Below are 21,774 nucleotides of genomic sequence, written 5' to 3' on the forward strand. Positions count from 1 at the left end.
TAGGGGGATGAGTGAGTGTTTTCCCCAGAAAAGTGAAACAATAATTAATGAAGTTTCTCATAATGATATGTGGCCACAACAGAATTATAAAACATCTGTGGGAATAATGACCAAGAATATAATTAAGCAAAGATTCTTCAAATTATTGTGTTTTAACATAAAATGAATTCTATTTTTAGCAAAGGAAAATAATTACTGAATTATTTTACTCAGTGTAAGGAAGAAACTGATTAAAGGCGAAATCATTCTGGTTGTTTGTTACAGTATATACAGCACTGAAGCGGGGTATTATTAGTTGCTACCAGGGGTGAGTTCTCCAAACATCCGGGCTCCTGTTCCCATCTATAGTAGCTTCCATTTCATCAGATGTTTCTCTTATAACGCAAGCAACACAGTACTTCTTTTTTCTGCCAATGGAGTTAATGAGACAAAGCAAATACATTTAGATACTTACAAATAACGTAACCAATTCGATTTCTTTAGCATCACAGTTAATTCCAATTGTTTAATTTTAACTTCTTTTAGAGCAAAGTACTTAGGATTAAATCAGTGTTTCCACTAACACAACTCTAAAGTACATTATAATAACTATCGAATAATTGATATAGATATGCTACGACTTGGGGGATAATTTCAGTAATTTGTATAACTAAAATCATTTAAATTACCATTCAAGAGATGATAAATTATTAGTCAACTATGCAGTTCTACATGTGGCCAGAAACTTAAATTATATAAGACTCCAATAAATGTATTATCTTGAAAAAGCAGTTAGGGAAAAGAGGCTCATCAACTTAAGCAAGATGAAAAGTTGGAGAAAGTCCAGGAACGAATAATATAAATTACTAAGTGATTGGAAAATGACTTCACGAAGAAAGCCTAAAATCATCTGGGTTTGTAGGGAACAGAAGGCTGGGGTGGGAATTAATAAAGGCCTTTATTCATGTAGCTGGAGTGGTACAAGCACACAGACCTTCAGTGCTCTCTGTCCAGGAAGAGAAGGATCCAAGAAGATAAACCCAAGCAGCAACTAGGAGGGCTCTGGTCAGGTACCAAGGAAAACCTCCCTTGCAGTTCCAGAACCTTTGAACCAACTAACAAATAATGTGAAATCCAAAACTCTCTAAATGCTCAGCCACAACAGAAATTACCAACAGTTGTCCTTTATATAATCCACGGGAAGCATATGTAGCAAGTGCCGCATACCCTGTGTCCACTGTCCTTACCGATTCAATGCACCGTGATCTAACTTGACATTGTAGCATCTCTTTGCCTGAGAGATTTCTCAGACCCTTAGCCTCCTCTTTGCCCTCTGCACTCGGCCAGAAATGTCAGGCTACTAACCCCTGCTGTGAGTAGGAGTCCATATAAAAACTCCAGGCTCTCTTCCCTCGGGTGGGAAACTCTGAGATGAGGCAAAACACTGGCTCCCAGAATGCCCGGGTGTTACCTAGTTATCCGTAGGGGTTGGAACATGTATAATAGTAAAATCTTGTTGGATCAATTCCCTTCCCTGTTTCAATTTCCCAATATCCTGCTGGCATTTCCAGGAATCATCTCCCAAATAAATGATTTGCACTGACATTTCTGTACCACAGTTTGCTTCTTTCGGACTGAAACTAAGGCAATGCAAATGCCACTTCAATGTACCATTGGTTTTTGTTTTTGTTTTTCTTTAATACTTAATAGTTTAAGTCGTTCCTTAACTTTTAAATTTCTTGAAAAACTTTCATAGCACAAGAAATGGAAAACTTCAATCTTCCAACTTTCATGACTATAATACACTCAAAATAAATAATATCCAAATAGTTATTCAATACTCACCCTCCACTGTTGCCTGTTAGCACGAGGTCGGAATCCTGCTCTTCTGTTGTTTTTTATGTGTGACTGTCCGAGTGGGGGAAGGTTAGCAAATATTTGGGAGATATTACAGATATACTAACCAAATTCACCTTGCTGATTGCTTTGAGTGACAAAAAATGTAAAGAGGGAACAATTTCCTCACTGTGATTCAAGCTTTCTTAAATCTCTTTCGCAGAACGACCTGAAGTCCATCTTACCATCTAAGACCACAAAAAATCACTTCATATCCCAGTGGAAGCTACATTCCACACTTCAGAAAATATTACGCTACAGAATGAGCGCTAATTCACACTCTTACTCAGAGACATTTATTAGAGATCTCTCAAGATTTCTCTGGCCCCTAGGGGCACCTGGGTGGCTTAGTCGGTTAAGCGTCCGACTTTCGCTTAGGTCATGATCTCGCGGTTCGTGGGTTCGAGCCCCGCGTCGGGCTCTGTGCTGACTGCCAGCTCAGAGCCTGGAGCCTGTTTCAGTCTGTGACTCCCTCTCTCTCTGCCCCTCCCCTGCTCACGCTGTGTCTCTCTCTCTCTCCTAGAAATAAATTTAAAAAATATTTAAAAAAAAGATTTCTCTGGCCCCTGTATAGGAATGGGAGGAGACGGACAGACAGACAGACAGACAGACATGGTAGCAAGAGACAGAAATAGGTAGAGAGAAAAGAAGGAAGGGAAAGAGTAGGAAACAGATTAGAAAACAAAGAAAAATTTTAAAAATGGACTTCAAGGGGCACCTGGGTGGCTCGGTTGTGTGCTGCACTCCTGATTTTGGCTCAGGTCATGATCATGATCAGGTCATGGGACTGAGCCCCACACTGGGCTCCACACTCAGCATGGAGCCTGCTTGAGATTCTCTTTCTCTTTCTCTCTCTCTCTGTCACTCTCTTTCTCTCCTTCTGCCCCTCTTCCCTACTCACACTTGTTCCCTTTCTAAAATTAGAAAAGTAAAACTAAAGCAATAATAAAAACTGACTTCAAAAACTATGGGTACGACCTTGCACTTATTAAGATGAGGACTCTCAAATAAAAAAGGAGCAAATACACATTGGTAAAGAGAAACCAGAGCACCCTTGTGTATTGTTGGTAGAGATGTAAAATGGTATAGCCACTAAGGAAAACAGTATGGCGGCTCCTAAAAAAATTAAAAGTGGAATATACCCTATGATCCAACAATTCCGCTTCTTTTTTAAGTTTTATTTATTTAAGGAATCTCTATACGCCATGTGGGGCTCAAACTCATGACCCCAAGATCAAGAGCTCCAAGATCCCCTGACTGAGCCAGCTAGGTTCCCCCCACAATTCCACTTCCGGGTATAGGCCAGGAAAAAAACTGAAAGCAGGGTCTCAAAGAGATGCTTGCACACCCATGTTCACAGCAGCACTGTTTACAGTGGTCAAAAGGTAAGAGCAACCCAGTGTCTTTTGACAGATGAAATGTGGTATATGCATGCAGTGGAATATTATTCAACCCTAAAAGGACAAGAAACTCTGACACATGCTCCAGCATAGATCACCTTGAGGACGTTATCCTAAGGGAAATAAACCAATCACAAAGAGAAAAATACTACATGACTCCCCTTATTTGGGTGCCTAGAAGAGTCAAATTCATAGGGACAGAAAGTAGAAGAGAAGTTATCAGCAGAAACAGAGAGTTATTTGATGGTTACCAAGTTTCAGTTAAGTAAGATGAGCTGGGACTCACACAACAATACAAAGGTAACTTAGCAAGATTGAACTGTACGCTTAAAAATGGTTAAGATGGTAGATTTTAGGGATGCCTGGCTCAGTCGGTTAAGCGTCTGACTTTAGCTCAGGTCATGATCTAGCGGTTCATGGGTTCGAGCCCCGCATTGGGTTCTGTGCTGGCAGCTCAGAGTGTGGAGTCTGTTTCGGATTCTGTGTCTCCCTCTCTCTCTGCCCCTCCCCCGTTCATGTTCTGTCTCTCTCTCTCTGTCAAGATAAATAAGTGATAAAAAAAAATTTTTTTAAAGATGGTAGATTTTAGGTTATGCTTTTCTGCAAATTAAAGTTTAAAAAATACAGGTTAAAAACCCCACAGGACTAGATGACATTCAAGATCTCTTTCAGGTACACAGTCTCTGAATTAGTATTAATAACAATTATGTAATTTACCATGGTCGTGATACAAGATTCATGAACAAAATTAGAACAAATGGTTATTTTTCCCAAACATATTACGCACAATAATTGCAGAAGGTGTATTATAACCATTAATCTCTGTGATGCAGGAATACTTATTCAGCCTCTCTACAGAGATTCCCTAAAATATTCCCTAAATGTTGGAAATCTCGAGGCCGAATAGGAAGTTCTGCAGATTTAAGGTTACTATTAATCTCTCTGAAAAGCTGTCATCTCCACTTTGAAGGCCATTAATTCCCAGTCAGAAGGAAGGGCAGCATAACACCATGACCCTCTCATGGTCACGTCTGTGTCAAGATGAACTGTACGTGTCTGCTACTCTACCTTGATCCTACATCCTAGTGAGGAGGACCTCATCACGCTGTAGTCTGTTCATCTTGTCTACCTCTGTCCGTGGTACACTGCAATCACTCCATGTTTCTTAAACTGATTTGAATTAGCATACCACCTAATAAATTCTCAAGTTTCTCAATACAAGCTGATTTGTTTTCTAAAATTAAACAAGCCACTCCATGTCATTTTATTATATAACTCTGTTTATTTCTTACTGAAAACGTATAACCTGACCTAAGTTAATTTACCATTAAATTTTCTCTTTTCTCACTCCCCTTGGTTTAAACTTAAATTAAAAAAATTTTTTTTGAATTTATCTAAGTTTATTTTAGAAATTTATTTAATTTGATGCAAATTTTATATTTCCTGGTTTAAATAAAAGTAGAAATGGAAGAATAATAAACCACCAGTAGACAAAAGTATTAAAATATATACAGCTGGCCAAGAAGCACGTAAGATGCTCAACATCATTAGTCATCCCAGAAATGCAAATTACAACCACAGTAAGATATTACCACATAACTCGCTAGCAAGGCTAATATTAAAAACATTCACAATTCCAAGTGTGATAAGGATGTCAAGCAACTAGAACTCTTTGGACACTGCTGGTAGGAATATAAAATGGTGTACCCCCTTGGGAACATAGTATGCGAGGCTCTCACAATGTTAAACAGATACCTCTTGTGCGACCCAACAACTCTACCTCGGTCTTTACCCAAGAGAAATGAAAACATGTGTCCACACAGAGACTTGATCTATGAATGTTCAAAACTGGAAACAAACCAAAGGTTCAACAATACGTGAAAGGGTAAACAAACTGGGCTACATTGTTATAACGGAGAGTTACTCATCAGTAAAAAGGAATAAACCACTAAGGGACACAAAAACATGGACTGAACCTGCAAAACATTATGGTGACTGAAACAGACCAGACACAAAGGAGTGGATGTTTTATGATATCATGTATTAGAAAAACTAGAAAAGAAAAAACCACCTAAATGACAGAAGATCAGCGTTTTTCTGGAGTTGGGAGTGGGGCAGCGGAGAGACTGAGCACAAAAAGGCACAGAGGGGCCCTTTGGGGTGACAAAATGTTCTATATTTTGATTGTGAGGATGTCTACATAAGAATACAAGTATTTGTCAAAACCCATCAATCTGCACACTTAAATGGTGAAGCTTATCATACGTAAATGACATCTTCCCGGCAGGTTATAGCTCTGGTAGCAATATTTTAGTTCGGTAGTCTCCCAAACTTTTTGTTTTAATCATTTTATTTATAAATCAATACATGTTCTATTGTACTAGAAGGATCCACTTTGTAAAACATCTAGAAAAATAGGAATTATACAATAAAACACTAAAGATCAAAAATTTAAGTGTCCTGTTAACTGAGGCAACACCATTAGCTAATCTAATGGCATAATATATACTTCGGTGAGAGGTTCATCACTGAAGATAGTGGACAGAACTTAGTACTAAGAACTTGTGGAGACAACTCTGAATGGTCTACACACTTATTTGCTATGTGACTGTCAAGAGAATTGGGAACTCATTCTGCTAACTTTGTTGTTTCTGCAATCATGTACACTATCTTTAATCAGCAGGGTATATGTGGGAATTTTTTAAAGCTGTCCATATTATGAAGTTAGTTTAATCAAAACTAGAGCACAGAATCCATGAATTCACCTTGTCAGAAGCATAAAAAAATGCAACAAACACGAGGGAGCTGTCATCAACCTCTCTTCCCTCAGGGTGCCTCTGTTACCAAGTGATATAAGTAATTTCTTATATTTTAGTTATATTTTTTATTTTTAAGCAAAAAAATTAATAGACATTCTAACATTTTCCTCTTCTTCTAATCTTCTTGCACAAACCTAGGAGTAGATGTTCTACTTTGTTGACATCTCACAGTAATATATTTATACTATTCAGAAATTAGTTTATAAAATGGTGTGTATACATGTGCATATTTAACACTAAATAGGTCACTAAGTATTTTCAATTCCTATTAATTTAGACAGTTATTAGCTAGTTCACTCATCAATTCAATAAACACTTACTGAGCACCTATTGCGGGCCAGACAGAGCATGCATATTTAAGGTCGTACTATGGTGGAAGCAAAAGAAGGCTTGGTCCGTGGATCATCAATTTATGATCAAGGTCTGGAGAAAGACATTAATCACACAAATCAATTAAAATCATGACGACGAAACAGACTGTGAGGGAAAGGGCCATGGGGCGAGAGCAGTGGAGGACAGAAAGGCCCAGTCTAGTTGGGAGATCAGCCATGCTCCTCCGGTACCATGACTGCTGACCTCTAGTGTTCACTGAAATATTATTAAACATGTACCAACATCAACCACGGTACAGATAATGATGCTTGTGAGACCAACCAGTATGATGAAGCTTCTTTTGTATTTAATCCATCTGTGGTCATCAATGAGCCTTGATCACTTTCATGTGAAGGCTGGCTCTGTTCCACCTCATTAGCCCAAGACAATTAGAGCAACTCAGACTGACACCAATGAGACCATGAACATATATGAGAACATACTGAAAGAGAAGAGCATCCTCGGTTATAACACAGCAATTCAGATAATCTAGAATAAGCTCACAGTCGCATTGCAGGGGTCATCTAAACACACACGCACACGGTAGATTCCTGGCGAAATACCCACAGATCCCATTTTGAGAAACACTGCTGTTTGCAATCAGTTTCCCACCTTCAGTTCCGAGCGGAGTGACTGATATGGCGAGTCAATAATTGTGTCCTTAGATGAGCACTTTACAAAGCGCCATTACTAAGATTTTTCTCATTTGAGTCTACTAACAATTCTGGGTCCATTATCTATGTCAAGGATAAAGAAACTGAGGCTGGGTGGTGCTCATCTAGGAAGTCCCCCTACGATGCCTCCTCCCACCAACTGACGTACCTCCAAACTATACTGTGCTCTTCTCTGCACCTCTAGCTCCTTAAGCAGGATATGGTTCACACACTGGCATTCTCTGTGCCATTTGTTTACCTGTCTGTCTCTCTGCCCTACCCTTAAAGTTCCTCATATCCCAGGAGCGGGTACAGTTCCTGCCACTTAAGAGGTGTCCCATCACCGTAAAGAGTTCTGGAATTCAGCTATGACAGCTAGAGGGCAGGCAGGTTGAAGTAACGTGCTTGATCCCACACGCTTACAAGTGACACAGCTGGTGTTCACTCACTCCTGTCTCCTGAGATCAAATTCAAGTCACTGCTCCTTTATCCCACATCTCTAATATTTTACGATGATGACAGTTACCGCTGCTTCACAGGAAGCACCAACCAAAACAGAGGGATGAATATAATTTACGTTCAAACATCAAAAACATTCCCCATGTGTGAAATAAACTGTCTACTAAGATCTATTAGCATGGTCAGCACTATCTATTTTTATACTGACTACTTACCGATGATGGGTTTTGTTTATTACACTAGCTTCTCTGGACCACTGCCCCCTAGATGGAGTTCCTCAACTTCCCTAAAGTACGTGTGCTTTCTTATTTTAAATATTTATTTAAAATAAGTGGCTAAGGAAACACTCAATTTCTGTGAAATGTATTTATGAAACTGCTAAGAAAAATTCAGAGTAATCATGAGTTTTAAATGCATAAGCATCTACCAGCTCAATGAACCACAGGCAACATTCGTGAACTTCAATGTCAAGGCAAAGCCTTGAAAGTAAGCACAGTGACCAAAAGGAAAAAATCATGGGTAAAAAGGCTTTGTTTGCACAGAGTGATTATGTTATCAGGGATCATAAATGGAATTGTAATCAATGGTCTGGTCAGTTTCATAAGAAACTCAAAAAATTACCACTGGGAACTAAAGCTTAGACTCATTTAAAGTAAAATTAACTTACTTAGTATCACTTTCCCAAAACTCCAGAAATAATTTTGCCCTATTTCAACCTACAGATAAGGTTTCACTTACAAAACAATTCCTGTTCACTTATATTACAGTTTAATTCTGCTAGTGATGAGATACAAAGTTACCCTGAGATCCACAAATGGGACACAGTGCCTTTTCGACCTAATTATTATTAATAAGCATTTTTATTTAAGAATTACCATTCTTCTGGGGCACCTGTGAGGCTCGGTCAATTATGCATCCAAGTCATGATTTCAGCTCAGGTCCTGATCTCACGGTTTGTGGGTTCGAACCCCATGTTGGGCTTTGCAATGACAGCACAGAGCCTATGTGGGATTCTCTCCCTCCTTCTCTTTGCCCCTTCCCTGCTCTCGCTCTCTCTCACTCTCTCTCTCACAAATAAACATTAAAAAAAAAAAGGAATTACCTTTCTTTTGTTTCTTTTCTTATATATTTTTATTTCACTTTTCTTTTTCAATCCCAGTACTTCAAAAAAGCTAAAATTCCTAATAATAAGAAAGCATAGATTTAAGAGAATCCCAAGCAGCCAAGACTTAATAAACCAGAAACACCAAGTAGTAAAAGGAGGGGAAAAAAATCATGGTTTTGGATGGTGATTGTAGATTTATGAGAAACAGCTTGACCAACTAGCAAATCAGAAATAAAAGCCCTGTATGTTACTACTTTCAGTTGGGAGGCCCATCTTTTTGTCACCCATTACAATTATACCTTACAGAAATAAAAGATAATCTCTGAAAGCAACCTTTAAAACTCAAGATCACAGGGATGCCTGAGTGACTCAGCTGGTAAAGCATCTGACTCTTGATTTTGGCTCAGGTTATGAGTTCACAGTTAGTGAGATCAAGCCTCGCATCAGGCTCTGTGTTAGCAGTGTGGAGCCTGCTTGTGGATTTTCTTCCTCTCTATTTCTTCCTCTCTCCTACTTGTGCACACATAGACACATGCTCTCTCTCTCTCTCCCTCTCGAAATAAATAAACATAATTTTTTTTAAGTCAGGATCATAAAAGGATGAAAACCTGTATGCTTTTATTTAATAAAAAAAAAAAAAATTGAGAGCACCTGGGTGGGTCAGTCAGTTAAGTGAATAACCTTGATTTCGGCTCAGGTCATGGGACCTGAATCCACAGGTCGTGGGTTCGAGCCCCACAACGGGCTCTGCGCTGACAGTGTGGAGCCTGCTTGGGATTCTCTCTCTTTCCCTCTCTTTCTGCCCCTCCCCTGTTCTCTCTCACTCTCTCTCAAAATGAATCAACTTTTAAAACTCTTATTCTACCTGCTTCCCCATCTAATAATTAATGTCAATTATAGGATGAATTTGGATGACTTTTTAAACCTTGCTAATCAGCTGATATGATGAATCCAGTTTTCCTCACAGTTGGGATGAGGAATGATCTCTGGGCCTTTCGCCATTTGGGATATATACTGATACTAATTAAGACAAAATCAAATCCACAAACAGGTAGGCTTTTGTCTTTTTTCTTGAGAATAATTTAGTTCTCATTTTCTAGCAACCAGATTTTTCAGCAGTCCTCAACTGTATCACCAACTCATAACACATTTGTGTTTTTAAGAGTCTTAAATATAACACCAATTTTTAATTGATCTTTTGCTTTATGTGTTGATCAATCTGCTTGATTGCGTACGTATGTATGTATGTACGTACGTATGAATTTTCTGTATCGTACTTAACAAAAATGGAGAGTTGATGAGGAATGTGGAGAGAGTACGACAAAAATCTCAAAACTGATTTTCCTCTAGATTTTTTCTTTCCTGTTTTCTTTTAACGTTGATCCACTCAGGCGAGACAAAAATATTTTATTTATTTTTTTAATGTTTGTTTATCTTTGAGAGAGAGAAAGAGAGAGAGGGTGTGCGTGAGAGCACAAGTGGGGTGGGGCAGAGGATCTGAAGCAGGCTTCTGCGCTGATGACAGCGACCCTAACACAGGGCTCCATCCCACGAACCACAAGACCACGACCTGACGCCAAGTCAGACGCTCAACCGAAGGAGCCACCCAGGCGCTTTGAGACAAGGGTATTTTAAACTGGCACTACTTCTTCGAAGAACTCTTGAACCTTAGCATACGTCTAAGTATTAGCCAAAATTTCTCATTTTAACTTATTTAAAGGTAGAATTAAAATTACTAAATAAGTACCCAGGTCTTACTGAAAACAGTATTAGGAATAGGAGCTCAAATTTAACAATCTTAGATTGGTAAACTTAGCTTGGTATTGATCTTTAAACTCCTTCTCTTTTCATATGATTTCAGAGACGTCTAGAAAAGTTCCAAGAATTATACACAATATTCCCAGGTATCCTTTCCCCAAATTATCTGAATAGTAACATTTTTACTACATTGATTTTTGTCTTTTTTCCCAAGGCTCTTTATTTACTGATAGTCATACTTATGATCTGTGTTTACAGAGGGCTTCAGGAAGTTCAAGATTTATAATTTTTTTTTTTTTTACTTGGTAGTTATTTTGCTCAAATAGCTTTTTATGCCTCAGATGCTCCTGTTTGCTTCACCGGCTTTGCCTGTGGGATTTCTCAAAAATGCACTGTGATTCATAACGCTAACACCAATCCTTCTTGACATCAAGTATATTATGTTCTCTGCCGTGGGCCCGCCATGTTCGGCACTGTTATGTCAGTGAGCTTACACTGTTTATCAGCTGATCTTGATAGGGCTCATCTGAGTGCTTTATCTCCAGGTACAGCTTAGGAGCTCGGGCTGTACAGTCAGACCACTTGGATGTGACTTCTGGCTAAAAAGATTCTGACTGAAGGAAGGTAGATTAGTTTTAAACATCAGGTTTAGGAACTTCATACTGAGCAATGAGGCAGCCAGGACGAAGAGGGGTTCTGATCTATTTTACATGGGAAGCCTATGGGCCATCTCATCATTCACGCATTTTCCTCTCCTCCAGCCATTTTGACCCCAAAGAAAACACTTTGTTTTATTCCCTCACTGGTTACCTCTATTGTTTAATCTTAGCTTAGAAGTCACTTCCTCTGGAAAGGCTTCCTTGACTAGCTCAGACTATAAATGATTTTTATTTGGACTGTAAACTTTCTCTTTTTCTTGGATCCTGATGGCAAACAGGCTCAGTGACACTGAGATCTATTATACCAAAAGTGCACCTTTAGTACAAATAAGGAATTCCTCTAATTTGCTTTGGCAAAGATGGAGGTTCTCTGTTTAAATTTTCTTCCACTTTGTTCAAAGTACAGGTAAACTGAAGTGCTAGTTATCTTAAAGTTTTCTACTTTCTACTCATGTAAAAACTTTTATAGGACACACTGAACTTTCCAAAGCCAAAAAAAAGTCCTGATGTTGGAATCAATGGTTTGATAAGCAAATTAGATATTCAAAGGAAACATTACATACCTCTAGGAACAAAATTATGGAATCAAATAAAATAAGTCTATACAAGTAAGTGATTTATTGAAGAAGAAAATGTTCTGAAATTCAACTCTGAAAGGTCTTTTGGGATAGTTGCATAAATGAATAATTTAAGTCTCTTCTAACTGGAAACCCAAATTCCACTCAGGCTAGCTACAATATTAATACAATATTCTCGCCTTCATTTCCTAAACTCTTATTTCCTATCACAACCCCACATTTCATTCAAAATTATTATATTTCATGAAGTGAATAAAATACTGGAGGTGTTCTGGATACTGACTGAGAAATCTTCTGGCGTTTTCTCTAATCACCGTGGTGACTGTGCTGGGTTCCGACCCAGGAGACAGAATGCCAATACAGCCCCCGCAGGTCAGACCAAGTCGGTGTCCATTCTAATCTAGAGCCTGGGCCTCCCTAATTCATAAGGCAGAGCCACAGGTTCATGCTTAGTAAAGAAAATGAAAGCTAAAATAGCAGCAGAGGAAGAGTTACTTGAGAGTGAGGGAAAAAGAGAAAACCACAGGCCAACCTTCTGGTAAAGGGGGTGAAAAATTACAACTTAGAGGAATCAGCTACTACTACTATTGACAAGGAAAATAACAACAGTAAAAAAAAAAAATACTACTTTTATTGGAGGCTTATTACATACCAGGTACTTCCTTAAATTATTTAAGAAATACATTATATAACATTTGTAGCCAAGTATACACTAGATATTATCATCCCTATGTTATACATGAGGAAATTAAGTCTCAGGCAAGGTTGATAAGTTGCCCAAGATCATATAACTAGAGAAAGCTAGTGCTAGGATTTGAACCCACACCTTCTAACTCTGAATCTCAGTCTCTTCACCTCTAAAAAACCTGCTTTTTCCTTGATAAAGTAGCCTTCCAAGAAACAAATGAGGAAGCCCAAAAGCCACAGAATAAGAGAGACATAGGATAGTCCAGAGTTACCAAGAGTCAAGGAAAAATCCAGAAAGATCCTAGAGAATATTGTTGGGTTTGGCTCCATGAAAAGTGCACAGTATCCACAGCTGTAGGAGTAACATCCAAATTTCATAGGATTAAGAAGCGGTTAGACCAAAGGAAAATGTAGTAGACAAGTACAGGTTATCAAGAAAACTGGCAGCGGGGAAATGGAGAATGAAACGTGTCAACTCAAGACGGAAAACAATGAAAACACTAGGGAGAGAGCACATGTAAAGACACCACAAATGGGTCACCTGACTCAACCTCCCACAAGAAATTCCTGGGGGAAACAGTTTCACCTTCCCCACTTCCTAGCTCCATCACCAACAGGTCCGACTCCCCAATTTCCCTTGGTCTCTTCCATGCTTGTCGCTACCAGAAACACTCTCCTCCGGTTTGCTTTTCTTAAACCTCCAACTTTTCCTTCAGCACATGGCTCAAAGGTCACATCCATGGTGAAGACATTACTGATCTGTACTCCCAAGAACAACTTCCATTGTTACTCCTGAGGCAATTAGCCTCCAATTTTGTAACAACAGCTGTCTCCCTCAAAAGTTATCTTCCTACATTCAGGTTAGGTGTCAAAATACCTTTGAGACCCCAGCTTTTGACATCATGCCTGGCATATTCCTCTGAAACTACAGTATCCTAAACTGATCACAATGATCAAGCTCCAGACCAGAAATATTTTTAACGTCGCTGAACAGAGAATCAGTGAATATGATTACTCCACTATTAAATAGTAGAGCTCTTATCTGTACAAGGACTCAGTAGAGATGTTCAACTAAAAGCTTTCCTATTGGATTGGCACAATGAAATTTATTTCAATTGTAAATCAGCATGCTCCCTCGAAACACCTTTTTATATTAGATACTAAAAATTAGCAGTTCTGGCTCAAAAAAATAAAATAAATATGCTCTTCAAGAGCTAAAATCATTGTCTTTTGTTTTCCTACAAAAAGATATTCAACTGGAATTCATTTTAAAATATAACCCCATCGTTTAGGATGTCTGTCACAGTCTTAATTAGGAGAACACTGTCCCCTTCGGGAACTAAGCCAATGGGAATCAAATCCCAAGAGCAAACCAAATGAAAAATGTCTTTGTTTCTCTTGATTATATGAGATAATGGTCTCAAATGAAAAGAATTCTATTCCCGTCCATCAAAGCTAGGATTCACAGAAAGCAAATCTCCCTTGACCCTGAACGGAGACAGGAAAGATTGAGTGCACTACCTCATGCTTAGCTCTCCAAACTAGCAAAGGGACCCACTTAAGATATTACTGATCAACTTTTGAGCCAATACAATATCCTGTTACAGATTTAACATCCTAGAGGCCATCTTTTTTTCCCCCTTAACCACTGTTCATTGCTTCCATCACAAGAACTTTCTCATGGACATGTTGCTGACCACAGTTTTTCTGGTTGTGATGATACACTACATCGCGGGAATATGGCAAACACAAGTGAGCATAAAACAGACCCCTGGTTGAAGGTGTGGTCTCATGTGAGGATCTCAGGAGTTCTCGTATAAAAATTCCTTTCCTAAAATCTGGTTCCTAACATTTAAGGCATCAATTTAAAGATACCCGTAATAAATAGATCTACTGGGATTCATTTAAAATTTACCCTTCTTGAAGACTGCCCTTTGCCTAGAGACTAATTGGCAATTCTGATTGCTTCTTGTTTCCCAAACAAAATGTCATTTATCCCATTGACCACAGGGAGAAAATGTTCACTTGCCAGGATGTACAACTTAAGTGGAAATGCGAAACACGTGACAGATTGACACTGACCAAAAAGAAACAGTACAGCTACAGAAGAAACAGTACACCTAGAATAAGCTTTTTGATTAATTTTGATAACTCAAATTATAAACAAGGGTCACTGCCCAGATAAATGATTTCTATAAAAACAGAGATTCTTATATGAATATAATCTTGAAATGAGTTTCTATCTATCACATAAAAAGAGGTTTCAATGTCCCAGTTATATTCCAAAGACCCTCTAGAAAGAAACAGAGTCCCTGGCAGAACAGGGAAAGACGGCAGTCTCTGAATAATAAGAGAACTTAAACATTGTTGACAGTGAATTTGACAAAAGATTTTTTTTCTTTGAATTCAAATAGAAGCCCCTGGACCCCAGGGCTCCACTGTACCTTGGATGCTATGTTTACAAAAAGCAGTACAACGGCAACACACTTACCCACTTTGACAGAAAAGATGTGGACTTTTTTCTAAGGAAAGAGGAAGATGGGCAGAGATCGTAGACAGAGTAAGAACTGTAGTCGGAAGGGCAGTTAAAATGGGGAAACATGAAAGGGAGAAAAAGTCTGAGAGCCCTGGTTCAGAGAGGTTTAGGGACTATCATCCCTGTCAGCGCCATTGTGGAATATGCCCGAAGCCCCAAATTACAACAAGGAGTAAATGTTTGGACTTCTGTCTCAGTTCTGCTCTGAAAAGCATCTGAACTGGCTGGCTGTGAGAGGGAACTGAAGAGTGGGAGACATTTTCCTTCCTCCTTCTCCTGGATTTTTTATTCAGTTCTACAGCAGGTAGAGTCAAAGACAAAGACATCTCAGATTTAGGGGTCTAATGGCCAAATGGAAGAATAATCTACAAGAAACTCTGACAAATCATTCAAGGCAGGAGAGGGTGGGGGGAACAACTCATTTCTAGCCATGGTGTGTACAGACCATTGGTCCAAAAAGTCTTTCTATAAAGACGACAGGGCGAGTAATATCAAAATTTCATTATCTAATCAAGATCCTGAATTTGAATAATTTTAGAGATTCTACTGAATTGGGCAACAATGTCCATATTTGGAAGCTTGAGACTCTATGGTGTTTTATAAAATGCTGAAAAATTATAGACAGGAAATCTGACAAAGCATTATATAACAAGACCATGTAGTCATTGCTCAGAATTCTCTATTCCTGAACCAGACTGTCTAAGGAAAGGTGGAAAGTTGATTCTTGAGATCATACAGAATAAATGAAAAACCACAGAAGTAATTTTAGAATCAACATTTTACTTGGTACTTATTACACACTGAAATTAGAACCTCAGTGCTTTGAAGAAACAGAACTAATTATTAGACCTTAAAATTTTCTGGTGTCTCATCTTTCTAATAAATAGAATATTATATGCCTAGACCTCAAAAAATTTTTAGCTATAGACCTTTTCTTCATATCAAAGTGGCCAAAACAAAGACACAGTAAAAGTTGAATTAATGTAGGGTGCCTGAAAGGCTCAGTCAGTTTAGTGCCCAACTCTTGATTTTGGCTCAGGTCATGATCCCAGAGTTGTGAGATCAAGCCCTGAATTGGGCTCCACACTCAGCATAGAGCATGCTTAAGATTCTCTCTCCCACACCCTCTACCACTCCTCTGCTCACGCACTCTCTCTCTTTCTCAAATAAAAACTAAATAAATAAATAAAGTGAAACAATGGAAGTAACTACTTTTGACATCGATGTTATGATTTCAACATCCATCATGGGTCAGTGACAAAGGCTAGAAGCTTTTAAAGGTATCCCACCATGGTTTGAAGACTCAAGGATGACATGAGCACATTAACAATGCAAAGATTACACACAAGTTAAGAGCAGCGGGAAATTACTATAGCAGTAATCTTAGCAGCTGGTAGAAAATATATCCACAGGGACACTGTTAGAATGCACTAAGAAGCCTCAAATCTGACACTTTTCCAGGGGCACCTGAGTGGCTGAGTTGGTTAAGTGCCAACTTTGGCTCAAGTCATGATCTCACATTCATGGGTTGGAGCCCTGCATCAGGCTCTGTGCTGACAGTTCAGAGCCTGGAGCTGCTTCAGATCCCGTGTCTCCCTCTCTCTCTGTTCCTCTCCTGCTAGCACTCTGTGTGTGTCTCTCTCTCTCAAAAAAAATATTTAAAAAAATTTTTTAATGTGACACTTTTGTAGTTTAAAAAAAAAATGACAGAGGAGAAAAAATTCCTTCGGAATACGCCCACAAGGACTAGATAACAGGTAACTATGGGCAAATATCACACTAACCCACTATGTGAAATAAAACACTTTGTTGACAAAAAGAAAACGAGAGTTCTCACCTTCTTTGCTTGGTGTAAGGGGATGTAAAGTATCACCTGCTGGGAATGTTCTAGAGGAAAGAGCTAATTTGAGGAACTGCAAACTATGGCTCCTTCCTAGCCATATGGGCCAGGACAATGTGTTCCAGAGGGTGGTCCCACGTGTACATGACACTATTATTTATGAGGACACGAACAAGGTTATGTGTGCATACCTATGATCTTCTATTTGTGGATGGTGATACTGATTTTCCACTTCTGGTAGCAGTTTTTTTTTTTTAAGCTTATTTATTTTGAGAGAGAGAGAGAGAGAGACAGAGAAAGAGCAGGTGAGGGGGCACAGATAGGGGAGAGAGAGAATCCCGCGCAGGCTCTGCAATGTCAGCTTGGAGCCCGACATGGGGCTTGATCTCACAAACCCCAAGATCATGACCTGAGCTGAAACCAAGAGTCCGATGCTTACCTGGCTGAGCCACCCAGGCATCCTGCAATGTTTGCTGGTGAAGGTATGTATTTGACATAAAAAGTGATTCTATTTAAGCAGCAATCAGAGTCCCTCCCCCAACCACAAGCAGTGAGTTGGGTGACTACTTTGGTGAAAGTTTGGAGATTTATACTTTGGCTTAATCTCCGCACTGAGGCAGACCAACCGCAGGTGATACTGTGTGAGAAGAAGGATTAAGCGAACTGGGGAAAGAAATATCCAAGTCTCTTCCCCTACCCAGCTTTCAGGCAGCCATTCATGCTCCAGGCAGGAAGCTGGAGAAGTCTTCTTTAAAAATACGACAACCCAAGAGGAAAAACAAAGATCCAGAACACCAGAGGGTCCCCAGTTAAAAAGCTGGTCAAATGACCCTGTATACTGAAGTTAACAAGACCCACTCATGCATCCAAATCAGCTGTTTATCCTCATGCTTTTAAATATGGAAAAACACCCAAAGATTATCAGACATCTGAGAAAGACTTCAAAACTAAAAGACAAGAGACAAAAACAAACCACCAAACAAAAAACAATGTACCTTGAAGGAAACAGATTCTATAAAGAAAAAACTTTCAACAAGTTTTAAAAAACTAATAACTTCAGAGAGAAATAAAAAGATACGATATAAATCAGGAACTACAACATGATGTTATAAAAAGAAACACACAGGGAAATTTTTTTAAACATTTTCTTTTTAAAAAATTTTTTTAATGTTAGTTTATTTTTGAGAGAGAGAGAGAGAGTTGGGGAGGGGTAGAGAGAGAGGGAGACACAGAATCTGAAAGCAGGCTCCAGGCTGTCAGCACAGAGACCAACGCGGGGCTCAAACTCATAAACTGCAAGATCATGACCTGAGCTGAAGTCAAATGCTTCACTGACTGAGCCACCCAGACGCCCTCAGGAAAATCTTCAGAAAGTTTCTCTCTGGTGCCAGCACTCTACCTGCCCATCCCGCATCTAGCTCCTGAAAAGAATTTAACCTTAATCTATCATTTAGGAAAAGATATCCCTTTCCCTAGCTACCTTTTTATAATTGTAAGAGCAACATTTGCTAAAGGTTCTCCTTGATACTAAGAAATTACAGGCAAATCTCAAGTCTCAAGAGAGTGCTTGATGTGCTCTTTTTCATTTAATTTCTCACTACTCTTTGGAAGAAATGACAGGCCGAGGTGTTCACAATCCACACTACAGAACTATTAACCAGCATGAATAGCATGATCTCGACAGTATCTTCCCAAAACAAGCCAAGTGTCCTGACTATGAATAAGCTCTATAGTAAACGTCTGACAATGAATTCATTCCCAATTCTTTACATGGGATGAGTCAGATCTCCAGACTTTTAAGATCATTTCATTTTCATTCAGCAGTATTTTTTCAGTCACCGTAATACTCAGACCTTTCCTAAAACATCACAAAGGTGAAATCCTTGCCTGCGAGATACAGGCAACCCCTCCACTAAGTACCCCTTACTGTGAGCCGATTATATGAAACTATGATCGCTGAGATTTCAATATGAAAGAAATAGGGTGTTGTGATAAAGAGTCAGAGACAGAGAAGAGAGGGAGGAGGGGCAAGTCAGAAACCGATGTCTTCTTTTTGAGTTAAGAGGCTCTTTCAGAATAAGGATTTATGTAGTTTCACTCCTTTCCCTTGTATCCCTAGAGCCCCGCACTGAAAGAATCTGCCACATCCAAGAAAGGCTTAAGAAATATTTGCCGAATGAACCTGAGACCGGAACCGCCTCAGTCTTAGCACCCACAGGGCCAGAAACTGTGGTCTAAGTCCCCTGTGGACACAGATGCGTGGGACAGTCACCACAAGCGAAGGCGCGGCACTTGCTCCGCGCCCGGCAGCTCCTTACCTGTTGCTGCACCGGCACCTGCTGTACCACCTGCGTCGGCACTGCCGCTTGACTAGCCACGGATGTCTGTAAAGTCACTGTCGACCCTGTGTCCGACCCGGTCTCTGATGTCTGCATGATGGTCTCTGAAATACAGTATCAGAACAGAAGTAAAGCGGTAAGTGCTCTCCTTGCATGACTAGCTACATTACATTTGTTCTAAAATTCCTATTACTTAGGGGTGCCTGGGCGGCTCAGTCCCTTGAGCTTCCGACTGTGGCTCAGGGCATGGTCTAGTGGTTCACGAGTTCGAACCCCGCGTCGGGCTCTGTGCTGACAGCTCAGATCCTGGAGCCTGCTTTGGATTCTGTGTCTCCCTCTCTCTCTGTCCCTCCCCTGCTCATGTTCTGTCTCTCTTTCTCTCTCAAAAATAAACATTAGGGAAAAAAACCTATACTCAGAGTAACTTTCAACTCTCAGAGTACTTCATACCCCAACATACCGTTCTTACACAACATACTGATATTCTAGGCAGATTTATAGTCATTCCGATCACTTTTTAAGTCAATACAGAAAATTACCAATTCATATTTTTTTTAAAAAATCCCCACTAACACTTCTTATTTTGAGGCTATAAAAGTTGAATTTCATTGAAATGTACCTTCCTTAGGTTTCATCTGTTATAAATTGTTTCACTTAAACTGTAGACCAAAATTATTGCAGGATACTCAATTTTCACAACATAAACACTAGCTGGATGCATATATGTCATAAAATTTTATTTTCTAGATACTTTTAGAGGCCATTGGGATGTCACCGAAGGTATACAATTCAGAATAAATTATTTCTAACATCCTTTCCTACTTTCAAACTTACTGTGCAGTGATCTAAAAAAGAATAATAATCATGTATATCCAAAAGCTTAACCATGGGATCAAGCTCACTAATTCGCTCTGCCTGTGGTATACTGTACGGAAATCAACCTAGCCAATCGTCAACAACATTTAGTGTTTTGGACATGGGGAGGGCGTCTATTATGTAAATGAGACTGGTAAGACAGACACAAAAGTTTACCTTCTCTCTTTCGTAGTTCAACGTGGCATGTTTTTTAAGTTCGTATGTGCCTGATCTATCTACACAGGTTAGATTTTGCAACGTGTAATGTAAGAGGTATGGTGTCTAAGACCATTGAGCAGGGACCAGAATTCTAATTTTCTTTCCTGGGGGCTCAGGAAAACAATATTTAACTCATAGGTTAAGAAGAATACTGCACTGTGGTTTAAATCTGTGAACAGTGGGGCAAACAGTAATTTTCCCTAAGAAAATTTGAAAACAGTATCCAGTTCTTACAAGTGGAAATTAAGCCCCTTGCCATCTTTTGTCACAGTGTGCCCTCTTCCAAGGTTTCCCCAGACCTTTTCTCTCATCCCATTCAATTTTAGAAACGGACCTCTGAAGACATCTAATCTACTCTTCTTATTTCATAAACGAGGAAACGAAAAACCAGAAAGGTTAAGAGACTCGCTCAAGGTGACAGGAACAGATGTGAGGCTAGGCCTTTTTGCTTTGAATCTGTGATTATTTTTCTTTTCTAGACCTTGACACTGGCATCTCTTTAGGTGATTTGCTTATTCTTTTGTTAGTCAAAGCCCTCAATCAGCACAATAAACCTTACCAAGTGCAAAAGATACAGCAATGACGGCTAACACTGATTAAATGCCCAATATATGTTACGGACCCTTTCTAATGCTCCACATGTTAATTTATAAGTAAATTAATCCCTGTAACACCCAGGTATGATTGGTAGGATTATAATCTCCATTTACAGATGAGGGACCTCACGCATATAGAGTGAAGGTGGTTAGGAGCTTAAAAAACAAAAGCAAAGTGAATCAGACTGTGGCTACCACCTCATTTACTTGGGTCAACTATTAAGGCTCAAGTCCAAGAAGTTGACAATTTGTGGGAAGTCTCCCAATTACCCAAAAGAAGCTGAAAGTTCAGATTTTTATGTGAAATCTCCCAAATGGTGGCTCATTTTTAAAAGTGTTGTATTAATCTCCAAGCAAACATACACGCACATGCACACCCACACGCACACACAAACACACTCACATCCCTTTGGGCCAGCATTAAGACCATGGGTATGCCTGAAATTATTGGAGAATGACAGTATTCACTACATAAAGTTGTTGCCTAATTAAGATGACTAGACGACCCCTGGTTCTCAAAATTTGGGGAAGGGATACACATTAGGAATCCTATGTGTATCTCTCCCTTTATTCCGTCACAGAGGGAGAAAAAATACCCCCAAAAGGGAAAGCAAAAGCCAATGTCCTTTGATTCAGTCCATGCTTACAGACCACCAATGCCTTCTGTGCTATGGCAGAGGGTTGTTAGTGACAGGGGACATCTTTCTGCAGAGAATGGGGAAGAAATCAGATGTTGCTTACCATCTTTAGTGAGGTTTGCTTAGCTTCTAATTCCAACCTAGGTGGAGGCCTCATTCTGTTTAGTATACAAATGAAAAACAGAGTTGCCAATAATGGCCAATTGAGGGTGGGTGTTTCTTAGAGTGAACTCACTCACCCAAAAATCCCTCCTACTTCTCCCAGTGCTGGCTGGGACTTTTCTCAAGGCTTTCCTCATGTGTCCATACATTGCACACACCCATTTTAGTATATGACCCAACCTTGACATCTACTGTTTTAGACCTAACATATCCAACAATAAAAA

The 21,774-nt window shown here is 39.4% G+C and overlaps 1 protein-coding gene across 10 annotated transcripts in view; it reads right to left on the reverse strand.

Moving 5' to 3' along the window:
• RFX3 (regulatory factor X3) overlaps positions 1–21,774 on the reverse strand; it is a 287,161-nt gene that overhangs the window by 140,383 nt on the left and 125,004 nt on the right. For all 10 annotated transcript variants that reach the window (XM_039230866.1, XM_039230864.1, XM_039230860.1 and 7 more), the window contains one exon: positions 19,060–19,184. In XM_039230866.1, coding sequence (XP_039086797.1) covers positions 19,060–19,184 — 125 coding nt within the window. The remainder of the gene's footprint in view (positions 1–19,059; positions 19,185–21,774) is intronic.

This window comes from Hyaena hyaena, unplaced genomic scaffold (genome assembly GCF_003009895.1).
Source record: "Hyaena hyaena isolate Hyena2069 unplaced genomic scaffold, ASM300989v1 scaffold_51, whole genome shotgun sequence".
Classification (NCBI taxonomy): Eukaryota; Metazoa; Chordata; class Mammalia; order Carnivora; family Hyaenidae; genus Hyaena; species Hyaena hyaena.